Genomic DNA, 13,629 nt, shown 5'->3' on the forward strand with positions numbered 1-13,629 from the left:
TCTTGCCTTCAACTGGCCTAAAAATGGGTGTAGAGTTCACTGTAATGATAATAATATGACTATCGCATTACCTCATTGTGCAACATGCATAAACTAATAGAGCAATTTTGCACACACCTAAATAGCTAAATGACACTGAGAACACAGTTCTGGCTTGTTCAAAGCTTGTTCAAAGCTACACACAACCACATACTAAATGGACAGAGGGTGGAGATAAGAGGTAACAATTTTTGGAATGAAATAATAATTTACTAGCTTGAAAACTGTACTGTATACACGGTATAATGCCTGCTATTAAAAAGAACATCAGACAAATTACTTGAACATCAAAACATTGCTGTCTGGATTGAATTTTGATTGATTTGATGTTAATTTTCACACTGCTAATCCATCACACTGTAAATAAAAGGACAAGTTGAGAACTTTGTGGTTAGGTCTAAAGCACTGTGGGATACAATACTCCACACAGTGTGCTCTGTTGATTACTGCACATGCTGGAAAATGCAGTTGTTGTATATTATGTACATTTGCATGTTACATACACAATGCATATATAGCTGAGTTGTGTTATCATGCTTTTATGCATATATAGCTGAGCTGTGTTATCAAGCTTTTCTAAAAATAGCCATAAGGGTTGGGGTAAATGCTAAAAGCCTGTGGGACATGACTTTTGGAAGAGCCACATATATAAGCTAAGACAGAAGTAACTGTACTTTTTGCCTACAGGTCTGATCAGAGATAATGGCCGTGGTAACCGATGTGGGAACAGTGTTTGGAAAACCTGTTGGAAATAATCATCAAGTGCTGTACAATCTTGCACTGTAGGTTTGTTTATGTTTTGATGACAAGACCAGTGAAAAAACTCAAAATATCAAATCCTAATTCAGTCTGGTGACAATGATGCAGAAATTATTTTACAAGTGGTTTAAAAAGTAGAAACCGCTCTGCATTAGCATTCAGGTTCAGTCAGGTATAAATCAGTCGCCTCGTCATAGAATATTACAAAACTAAACACCCAGTCTATGTAGAACAAAAAGGTAGTGTGGAGCCATAGCTGTCTGTCAGACTATTAAATAACAAGGATGGGGCTTTGAGAGTGTCTCCTCCCTTCTCTCAGTTCAGGCCCGAGGTGCTCTCTCTCTCTCTCTCTCTCTCTCTCTCTCTCTCTCTCTCTCTCTCTTTCTCAGCCTGTTTTTCACCAGACAGCCTGGCACACATATAATTACAGAGCAGAGCACGTTTAAACGCAGAGACGAGCTCAGCAATCATAGGGCAGGACTCAGCAAGACGCCCTTCCACACACACAGCTCAAAGAAACCACCTACACAAGGAACAAGCTGAAAGAAAACAAGTCATCAAGCATATATGTGTTTAAAACACAGTAGGGGAGATTGAGGTTAACTGTGCACTATTAAAAAAAAAATTAGTTTTATTAAATTTTTTATTTTTAAAGACCCATCTTATACTGCTACCTGTGACTGAAACAGGTATATATATATATATATATATATATATATATATATATATATATATATATATATATATATATATATATATATATATATATATATATTATATATATATATATAATTACAATAATAATAATTATAATAATTATAATTAAAATAAAAATAAAAATGTTACATTTTCTGTCAAACTAAATGTTCTATATGGAAGGGAAATTTAGTTTTATGTCAAAGTTTATTTATTCTTAAAAACTGTATTCTAAATAATAACAATAATAATAATAATAATAATAATTAAAAGGTCTAAAAACATAGCATACACATGAATTTACAAAGTATAGACGTATAAAATCAAGAAAATGCTTAGCTTAAAATTGACCAATTACTTAATTTTTTGTGGGGTTTTGTATTGTAGGGTAAATGTTATAAATGCGTGTAAATGTAAATTAACTTTATATTTAAGTGTATTTGACTACTGTGTACATTTAAATAAATCATTTGATACAATGGACTTATTGTGTACATGCATGTTATTTTATCATACATTCAAAAAAGCTTTCTGTAATTACATTATTTATGTAGTTACATCTATAGTTACACCATAGGTAGACTGTACCTAACATTCATTAATTTAAGTATATATGTATTTACACATACAGTAAACATGCAATTAAAGACACCTAATGTAAAATGTGACTGTAAATTCCAGTATTGAAATTGTTTTCACCTTTTTATGAAAATGTGATTGAAATGCAGCATAGTTTTAAACTTGTTTGTTTGTTGTTGTTGTTGTTTTTTTTTTTACATTTTTATTTTAAGAAATCATATTGCAATGATATAAGTTACAGCTGTTTGCTTCCAAAAAAACAACAGCAAATATTCTGCAATTTAATTAGGTGTATTATTGTTTACTTCTGTTTATTACCTGTTTATTATTGCTTTTATTTTTGCCTAAATAAAAAGGGGTGCAGCTTACTCCATGTATCACAATCACACCAAAGTTTGCATACTGTAGGTATGCATATGTATGTGTGTGTGTGTGTGTGTGTGTGTGTGTGTGTGTGTGTGTGTGTGTGTGTGTGTGTGTGTGCGTGCATGCTTCTCTACACAAGTATTGGAGATGCTTTTGTACAATGTTGCAAAACAAGAAAAAAATCCCAGTGCACAGGTGTTACGTAAGGTTAAAAGTACGCTAAAACAAGTAGCTGTCACTCTGTTATGCTGAAAATGTGTGTATGGCTCCATCTAAACAGCTTCTAACAATAAACTGTCAGACTCTTTAAGATGAATGGAGCCACAATGGATTTAAACAGAAACATTGTTTTTAACTATCAGTTTCAACGAAACCAGAATCCACATTTAAACTGGCCAATCATCCTGCCTTACTTTGGTTCTGCATCATATTTTACAAAGTAATACTCCCTCAATGTTTACAATCTTATGTATGTCTCGTTAATGTTAGAACAACTTTCTTGTTGTTCTTGTTGAGCTGATTTCTGGGGCTCTCTGGAGCTATCCAAATTATTGCTGTATCCTGAAAGGTCTGACACAACGACATTGGCTTAACCAGTGGAGTGTGTTAGGGGTGGCAATACATTAGTAGTAGTAGTAGTAGTAGTAGTAGTAGTAGTAGTAGTAGTAGTAGTAGTAGCAAACCAACTGAAGATGGGGGAGTGTTCTTAAAAGGGAAACCTGTTTGAAAACAAGTGTTATATTTTAATAAACCCCTAATCCTATGTATTAAACCTTACCCTAACTCCATTTTTGAATGTCTCACACCATGCAGCTTGTTGGGGAAAGGTGTGCTTTTAATTCAGTGTGACTAGAGGTTTGATTTTTACCTTGTAGATGATAAACCCAGTAAAACATGACTTCAAGGAGGGAACTTATCCATATCTACACAAATTAGAATTCAAGATAATGCATTTATTATTGTATTTGTTTGTTGGTTTCTTGGTTTGTTTGGCCAGTAAGCATCTAGCAATCACAGCAAATTTGTCACTCATTCATTGTTCAAACCACATTGGTTAATGATCTCACAAATGTGGTGGACTAATGACTTCTAATAAATGCATTCCAAATCAATTTCAAGGGATAGTTCACCCAAACATGAAAACTACCCCAAAATTTACTTACCCTCAAGCCATTCTAGGTGTATATGACTTAATTCTTTCAGACAAATACAATTGGAGTTATACAATATTGTATAATTATATAATTATACTTTATACAATTCCTTTCTAATTTGTGTTTTGTTCTGCTCTCTCTTCTGCGCTTAAAATTGAAGAATGGCTGTCTTGCAGTTCGAGCACATCTAAATACAGCACTCAGCAGAGAGTCTGTTTCCCCTCGTTCTTTCTCCAACACAGGCACAGATGAAGCACTGTAATCTTGGCTGGCCTGTGGAGATGACTTCAAACCCTACAATCTTCCGGCCCCATAATTAGAAGCACCGGGTGCTGGCTTGACTTATCTTTACTAGAGAAAGAGAGCAAGAGACAGAGAGTGGGAGAGAGAATGCTCGGCACTTTGTGGTGGCTTCAAAGCTACTACTGTAATGCAGTGCAGCAGAGGATAAAGGCTAGTCAGTATGTATTTCAAAACCAAAATTATATTTTATTTCACCAGTTTTGCTGCGTCATCCCATTATCCTTCTTGTCCAGATCATTCTGATTTGTAATCAAGTCTTTAAGGCACACACACTCATAAATCTAAAACAAAACCTGCCTTAGTTTCAAAGTCCCTGAATCTCGTCTGCATCCTGATTCAATGTCTTTCTGTTCCTCAAACACAATATCATGAAGTCTAGCCACTATCTTTGACTCTGTGACTACGTCAGAGAGCTCGGCTGAGCTGGTCTCCATCATCAAATGTGTCCCGCAGTGTTTATGTATCACTAGTGCGCAATACAGCACTCATATTCATTGTGCTTCAAATCTTAATCATGCTGAACACTGTCCACTTCTTCAATTGAGAATAAAAAGAAAACATTGTACAAAATATTTGTGTAAACTGAATGTAAACTTTTTTGCTTATTTACAGTGTAAATGTTTTATATAATGTTTTAATATAACTATATTAACTGCGTTTAGCTGAACTTGAGAGTGCTTTTTGAGCCAATTAAACAGGACTATATACTATAAACTTAAACTATTGTACTTAAACTATACAATTTCACAATTACTTCTATTGTCTTTGAACTATTGTTAAAGTGTACTACAGAATGTTCAGACAAGCATTTGTAGTAAACTAAAATATAATTTAGTGTCACTTCAACTGAAACTTATGTGCCATGTACTTGACAATATTTGTAATTACACATTTGTAATAATTAGGTTGCAACTGAGTACATTTTAAAATAAATTACAGTATCTTTAAATGTAATATTAAATAGCACAATAAAGTTAAAATACTAATTGTGTGCTCTTCATATGATTATTAAAACATAATGATTTAATATGTACCTGGCAGTATACTTGTCTGTGTAATCTGTGTTATCATGGTGCACATTGAGGACCTGCTGATGTACTGTGGTATGGCAGACATCTGTTTGGGGCTGGTCACTGGTAGCCTTTAGACTGCCATAAGGCAAAGGGACATCCTACATGCAGGAACAAACATTCTGGCCTGTTATTAAATCCACAGCCACTGGAATGCCCTCCATCTCATGTGACCAGGAACTTAAGTTTAATGTCAAAGATATGTGTGGAAATGTGTGTTTATCTTCTCAGCGTGTACCTTACAGAGAGAGACATGATAATGTGGAGTCTAAGGGCTTGGCTCAGAATTAGACAGCTTTGTGTAATTACTAGCATGACAGGACATGATAGGGGAAAATCTGGTGTCGGCTTCAGTAAGCCTCTGTGGAGCAATGTGTTCCTTTGATCACCTACTACTACACCTCCCAGAAGTCAACATAACAGCGATTGACAGACAGTCACCCAAAATACCACGAAACATTACATTTAGACAAAAAAAAAAAAGTGTAACTACTACAGCTACAGTGCATCCTGTTAGGATTAGTTTTCAGCTCATCAAACGATGAAAGAGATTTATAATACATTTTAAACAATACATCAAATAGACTTCCCCATCTGTCATAACTAATGTTCCATCTAAAAGAAGTTCCTGGCTCTTGTGCGACGAATATTAGAAACACAAAGAGGAACTGACCCAAAATCAGCACAGACACATATGTGTCAATGACATACAAAATTACATGCATATAATGCTGCATAAATTAGGTCAACCAGAAATGGGAACAATTCCCATAACATTCATACTTGTTCCATCGTAAGTGGACGGGCATCTACAGTACACTAATATTGTCTATCTGTCCTCACTGTCAGCGGAGACCATGACAACTAGAGGAGCCATAGAGACAGATGCCTAGCAAAGATCACAAGGAACACAAAAGGTATCTGACCAACCCTATGGCCAGCTTTAAGTCTCCCCACCAAATGCTGGCGTAAAGTATCCCAATCTTCAGGGAGACTGAACTGGATTAAATATTCTGAAATATATGAATCCATAATCTGATTTGTGATGCAGCCTGGACTTTTGACCATGTTTGTCCGACAAAAGGAGAATATATGTGCCACTACTGCATAATAAATCCTCCTGCCCTCAGCACAAACCTATGTATACCAACTAGACAGTACTTAACAAGGCCACAAGAAAATAGTACCCAGAAAGAGAAATGCTGTGGGGGGGGGGGCAAGTGCGGTACTATTTTACAGACAAATATAAGGCTTGCTCAAATATATGGCTTCTCTGAAAAAGCCAACATAGAGTCAATTTCGGTCTCCCCTCACTGTCAGTTCAAGACTGCCTTTGTGAATATTGTTTTCAGTAGTTAGCATGAGGCTTTGATAAACAAGTACATAGTAGTTTATGTGGGGCTGCGTGGTGGTGAGGCTTTGTAAGATCTTTCATTTCCAAACTTCAAAACTTTAATCATGATTCTGAAAATTACAGTTGTGAAAATCACTCCCTTTCGTAAACAGGGGGCAGAAAATAAGTAGTCTGAGTACATTGGTTTTTCAACGTGGCTTCAATGTCTGTTCATTGGCATTAAAAAAAATTATATGAAGTGTCTTGCAATCATATAAGATATGACAACGATTTATTAAATGTTAGGAGTCTGACATTTTAGTGAGTGTTGCTGTTTCATGAATGATGAACATTTGTAGAACATTGTGTGAGTTAAATGTGCAAAGTTTATTGGCTTGGAGCGAGTTTAATTCGATATCAGTGGGTTTAGAGATAGTTATCTGACTAACACAAAATAATTTATGGTTAATATCTAGCAATATGTGTCATTGTTATAAGAATGTTATATTTAGTTCCTTGCCAGTATTCAGGAAATTATTCAAGCGATAATAGCTCCAGAGTTTCATGTTGATCTTAGAACATTTTGTATCGAGAATGGACATTGAGCCAAAAGTTAATTTATGATTCCCAGTCCACCTCTGTCTGTTCTCATGACTTTTCACCACTTCAAAAACTATAAAGCTGCCATTTCTCAAAAGTGTATAAAAAGCACATATGAATATTTAATCTAATTTGAGCTCCATATTCACAGTTTTTCTGATAACTCACTCATCTCCTCTTCTCTCTTCTTAATCCTGTTTCCCTCCATTTAGTTACAAAAGGAATGTTCAAATTCAAACTCCACACCCCTCTTGAACAACAGGGCCCAGATCCAGGGAGTGCTGGTTGTGCTACACCCCCTAAATTTGATGTTTTTTAATCATAATTTATGTGGCGTTTTCAGATTGTTGTTCTTCAATCCCTGCTTTGTCAACATAATTCGTATCTTTCTATAAGAATATCATTTCCCCCCTTCAAAACAATTAAAAAAGTAATGAATATGCTCCAGTCTGATTCATATTTGTAAAAAAATAGCTTGTTCCTTTCAAACCACTTCAATTTGTATACTTGAATGACCAAAATAAATGTTAGCAGCTAGCCAGTTAAAGTTGAAATATTACAGTGCTAACAAACTTTAAACGAGTTTCCCCTCTGCCTGGTGATGTAATATTTGTTGAATGTCCTTTGAGTTGAGGATCAAACGAGCCTGTATTTTTCCTTTTACTTCACCTTACTTGAAGTTGAAGTTGAAAAATCAAAAGGTGAACATCAAAAAATTACAAGTGTGAGACCCCTAAGGTATAGAATATCTGCAGCTTCTGAGGTAAACAGCAAGTGACTAAGTACTTCCTGTCTCTTCTAGCTTTTACATAAACATCTTTTTTACAGTTACACATTTCGAAATGACAGTTTTTTCTGCAATCTGTCATTAAAGCTCAAAGCTCTGAGAACTGTTTGGCTCTGTTCTTAAACCTAGCAAGCTGCATGCCCTACTGTCTTCAAAGGAAGCTACCTTTCAATAAAGCATTCAAACTGCAATGGAACTGCATAAGTGTCTAATTAGGAATGCTTTACATGCCAGGAACTTGTTGAACGATCATTCGTGATCTTCACAAGAACCACAAGTAAGACTCCAACACTTATAGTTGATTCCAGTAGTTTCCCAAAAGTGGATGTTGCTAAACTAACAACACAATATGCTATTAAACACAAAATAATGGATAGCGCACTCAAATATGCAAATAATGCATATATATGCAAAAGCTATATTATATTTACTGTTCTTTGCCTGCCAATGTTTTGGTCCAAATACACAAATTCAGAGCTCTTGAGAAGTTTTTCAGAACTAAATCTTACCATTTCGATAACCATGTCGAACTGATAATTAATTTAGCCCATTCTGGGCATGTGCCTCTTGTATGTGAGAGAATGACCTGTGTGCCCTTGAAGAGAGGACTTGTGCTCATGCATTAATCCACATTCCTCACACTACCAGTTCAAAGTGCATACTTGCTCTGCTGATGTTCTGAACAGGCCAGGGATTTGAGGGAGTCTTAAAAGGTTGAAGGCACAAGGCATTGCTAACCCCCCCCCCAAATCTGACACCTCCTCATTCTAGACACAGAAACCAGACATTCACTCTCACTCAATAGTGTTCAAGGCATAAAAAGGTAGGGGTCAGAGCTGTTTTGAGAAATCTAAGTTAATCTGTCTTGCTTTTTTAATTTTTTTTTATTTGTCTGCAGGAACACTGGACAGCCTCCAATTTCTAAGACTCACTTAAACACTTATCTGACATTATCTGACATGTTTGAGCAGGTATTGTAATAGCACTTCATCAGACGAGAATCCACTGTAAGTGTGACATGTTGAGGGCTTTTGTTAACAGGTAATAAAGATTTACTAAGGAAGAGGATTATTAGTATATCTAAAATATCATATAAGGAAATTCCACACAAATGGAAACCTGATAATAATAAGACCAACAAAGGGCCCAGTTATATATTTACAAATATATTTCACTGTGAAATAAATCACACAAAAAGTGGCACCACCAAATCCCCTAGAAGGCAAAAGAAGGGGTGGTTCTGTTCTACAACCCTGATGTTAACCTCTGAAAAATGCACATTAAAGAATTTGAGTTTATGTTTTAGGGTATATGTGGGCCACGGAATAAGTTCCCTGTTATTACTGTCAGAGGAAAATGCCTTTTATCCCATTCACTGCAATAAAGCTTGCATTCTCCTCTAGGGCCAACAATAACTGTTAACTTTTTGTGCAACGAGCCAGAAGCCGAGTGTGCAGTGCCACGATGACTTGGAAAGTGAACAGGGACACATTTTTGAGGAAGCATATGAAAGACACTGTTAAGACTTGGGATCTCAGAATGGACTAAAATGCAAAATGACAGTAAATTTTAAGTGCATTTACTGCATTTCCTGCAAAAATAATAATGAGTACACCAGTGTCAAGTACACCTTCGGTCCAGTGGAATTAACAATAAGTAGTGTACGTTTAGAAATTCTTTCCAAAGAAGCCGAGTGAAAGAGTTTAAGTCTGAGTGATCGTGGCCTGGGAATTGAGTCAGTCAGACGTGTAGCGCTACTGTAAAACAAGACATGATTGTAGTAGCTACCACACTACACTGCCATGCCCTTATGCTGCTGCTAATGATTGCAATGCTTCAGTAGAGCGGTTGCAACTGTGCACGTGTTGACATACTGAAGCATTAGCCAAGACTTCTCCCTCCGGGGTATAATGAGCTTGTCAATATCATACACAACACTGAGTACTTTTAGTTCTGTTCAGCTTCACACACCCAATGTGATCTCATCAAACAAGAAACAATAAAGATACGAAACACCAAACAGATTCCTTGTTGAACATGTAATATTTACAGTGAAACATCTTTACAGTGAGCACAATCTACAAGCAGGTCAGAGATGACTGGTGAATGTTAAAGGGATTGTTCATCAAAATGCTAAAAATCTAGTGATCATTTACTCACCCTCGTGACATTTCAGTCTATTATTTTCTGCAAAACACAAATTGATGTATTTGGAGAATGTTTCTGGTGTATGTTTTTGTCCAAACAATGAAAGTTCAAAACTTTTAACCTCCTTTACATCATGACACATGCACCAATAAGGTTTGACGTTTTTGGCACATTTTTACTTTGTATACACAAGTTTATCAATGATTTGATATGATAAACCATGTAAATTGTTTGGCTTGTTGTTTTAAGTGAACATAATGCTTCAGAAAATTAATTAAATGACTTGAGTTATGGATATGGATAACTTGTATGGTTGGATTACATTTTTACACAACCTTTATGCCCATTTTAGAGCACTGTATGATCAAAAAATACTGAAAACCCATATGTTGGAGTTTGAGAGTGAGTAAATAGTTTCAGAAATTTCTATTTTCAGTGACCTATCCCTTTAACATTGAGAGTCATACATTCACACAGCAGCAGTCATTATTCACTGTGAAAAATTGCAAAAACTACCTTACTGATCCAACAGCATGTCACCAAGACCTTATCTACCCCTAAAAAGTGTATATTAATACCTTAGAATAATAACATGCATCCTTAAGGTACCTTTGACTATTAGGGCTAAACAAGGTACAAAGATGTCCCTTTGAGGGTACTGCCCCAGTGACAAGATATTGTACCCCTAAATTATTTTTACAAGTGTTGACACACTGGTTTTACTCCACTATTAAAGCAAATAAACCATAGATTCTTTATACAAAAAGTGCAAATGATAAAAACAAAATACATTTTTTTGGAATCCTTCGGTGATAAAGAATACCAGCACGAAGCCGCTCCTCGTCGCAGCCTATAATACAAGCAGTCTTCTCCTAAAAGTCTCTAATTCAAGTAAAGTGCTTCAAGAGCAACAACCATATGGTTAGAGCTTTCAAGTGTACTCTTTTGAGTTTTTGTTTGCAGTACCTCTTTTAGAAGGGTTGAAATAAAACCCAAGTTTTAGCCAAACAAGTCTCACGGAGGAAAGCAAATTCTTAAGCCATCACACAAACTCCAGCTTGCCTTGGCCACTATACTTTCCCCAACTGACCAATGAAAGAAGTCTTTGGCTGGTAAGGTCGGACTGCTGAATCTTGTCGCAGGTCAGGCAGCAGTTCTCATGGCCTCCTACTGGAACCATACACTCTAAATCCAGTTGCGCCACATGACTCTTGGTGAGGTGTTGGCCATGAAAGCTGTAATGAAGGCGAGACAGCATTTCTCTCCGTTGTTGGCGCAGTCTGCGGTTTTCACTGCGCAGCATACGCAGGGCGAGCATGATGAGGAGGACCAAGATGAGGCCACCGGCAATGGGTACAGTGATGACAGCAGCACGGAACCATACCTCCTTGGAGGAAGGAATTTCCTGTAGTCGTGCAATCACGTGACGGCTACCTTCAGTCTGATGTCGCCGTTTGTCTGAATAAGAATGGAGAATGTTTAGGGCCATGTTTTTATTAAGCAACTGAAGAAAATAATTGACACACACTTTTTTAAATTGTATGATATTCTGTGGGACACAAAAGAAGATATTTTTAAGAACTGTTTTTGTCAATTCAATAGAAGTCAGTGGGGTCCAAAACAACATGGTTTTTTCTACAATAGTCATGCAGATTTGTAACAACTACTCATTTTGAAATGAAATGTACTCTGTTTCACAACCATCAACCAATCACAGTGGGGAAGTTGTTTCTAAATATTGCAAATTTGATGAATAAGCTCCATTTCAGATCTTGCCTGTGCACATTATTAAAGACCAGAATATACCAAAATAACCAAAATATTTGAAAATATAAGCTGTGGATTACTCATTGACGAGACAGATTGACAAATTGGCAGATTTAGAATGGTAGAATTCAATGGGTACTTCTGTTAACTGGCCAAGTGGGCACATTTAATGACTAAAAATCAAAAATTGTCTGATTTCTGAATATCACTAGCAATAACTAAAGAAAACTCCTTCTCATACCATGAATTTCACTTCCTCTGTATGTGACATCTTGCAGGCCTCTGTAATTGCACATATCCTCATGGCAACACTGAAGTGTGGCAGATCCATGAATGGTGTCATGGGTAGACTCTGGATGGCAAGTTTTTCCAGAGTTCAACAGAGGGTCGTAGCATCCATGAGATAAAGGAGACGTGGTGCTTTGAGGGTCCAAGGTGCGGGTGAAGCAGGCATTCAGCTCTGATTTGCACATGTAACCGGTTGCCACACAATGGGGGGCATCGCAGTAACACCGTATTTCTCCTGTTTCAAGAAAATAAAAATGATTAAAAGAATGAACTTCACTCCAACTGAATACATAAAATAACTTAAAAATAGATATAGATTTCCCAACTTAAAACCTGTTTAAAGCCTAGCTCCCAAATGGATTATTTTTTTTATTATTAAAATAAAAAGTCATATAATCCCATGTTTGGAATTTGGCTTTAAGACTTTTGCTCTGATAGATCAATACATCATTTAGTATTGATATTTGTAGGCTACTTTTATACACTTATTATATTTGTACACACACCCGGCAATGCAAAATAAACGTGCTAATAAGATATACACAATAAAAAGGTGTTCAAAAAACCTTTGGTCACACATTAGCGTTCATGTTACATTGTTATTACTGTGTAATAATACGCAATTATTAATACTTATATTAATTGTAGCTGTAAATACACTTCGTTGGTTTTATTACAAATGCATTTAATCGTAGTTCCACTAAATCATTATTATATACATCTGGAGACTCTTCTGACCATATAAACAGTATTCACGCACCTTTAGTGAGGAGAACAGCCATCGCGCACAGCTCGAGCTGAAGCCAAATGGAAACGAGACTGCTGTTCCGCTGCATTGGACAAAAAAACTTTCTTTGCCTTTCAGATTCGCATCTATACGGACTTTATAGCCAGAAACAATGCATTAGTGTCCACGATGTGTTCCAAGTTGTTTCGTTAACTTTTCGTAACATCTTTGGATAGAAATGATCACATCGTAGTTTAGTCCTCGCTGCTCTTCAAGACTTCCAGATAAAATCGTCGGTGCGTAGAAAAGCCGACGTGGAGTTGTTTGAATACAATTTAAAAACCAATGTTAGACACGATCCAACTTTGTTTGAATTCGAACGCGAGATTCTCAAGACTTCTCAACTATTCAAGAAGGATAATCTCCTGTATACAGTTCGCTTGAGTGCTCTTAAATGTAGGAGACTTGAGAATGAGAGCAGCTCCTCCTATAAGAGTCATCGAGCCGCTGGGACTGTTCATTCACAGGCGTGAGTTGTGATTGTTGCCTCCCCATGTGCCCATGCACAGCTAATACAGCTTAACCCTCGTTCTGCAGAAAAATTCATCGACTTGTAACTTACAGTGACCCCTGTGTGTAAAAATACCAATTGCTAATGGTTTATTATGTTCTTATTTTTCTCTTTATCTAATCGAAACCAATTGGCCCTTAAGTAGACACAGGTTTAAGTTTATGAATTACTTCAAAACAGTATTATATGGCAATTTATACTTGCATTTGTATTTTTTCCATAAGACAAAATAAAATTTACCTCGGATATCCTTTTCAAAAATCTCTTAATGCATCTTATTACCTTCTTGAATGTAATAGTAATTTTAGTAGTAGTAGTTTTCAGAATAAAATTAAAAAGTTGAATCTCAAAATCATCAGTGTGTGAAGGGTTCAAATATGCAGATAATATTGTAAACCCAGTAGGCCTACCCGGAAGATTGTCCTTGAGAAGAGTGGGCAGT

General features: G+C 36.2%; 1 protein-coding gene across 1 annotated transcript; it reads right to left on the reverse strand.

The window, feature by feature from the left end:
* Positions 1 to 9,710: 9,710 nt before the first annotated feature.
* On the reverse strand, positions 9,711 to 13,160 carry bambib (BMP and activin membrane-bound inhibitor homolog (Xenopus laevis) b). Its single transcript, XM_059502286.1, has 3 exons — positions 12,650 to 13,160; positions 11,843 to 12,124; positions 9,711 to 11,292 (listed from the first exon to the last, which is right to left on the reverse strand). Exons 1-3 carry the CDS (start codon positions 12,723 to 12,725, stop codon positions 10,877 to 10,879), a joined length of 774 nt encoding a protein of 257 aa, XP_059358269.1. The 5' UTR covers positions 12,726 to 13,160; the 3' UTR covers positions 9,711 to 10,876.
* Between the last annotated feature and the right edge of the window lie 469 nt (positions 13,161 to 13,629).

This window comes from Carassius carassius, chromosome 20 (assembly GCF_963082965.1).
Source record: "Carassius carassius chromosome 20, fCarCar2.1, whole genome shotgun sequence".
Classification (NCBI taxonomy): Eukaryota; Metazoa; Chordata; class Actinopteri; order Cypriniformes; family Cyprinidae; genus Carassius; species Carassius carassius.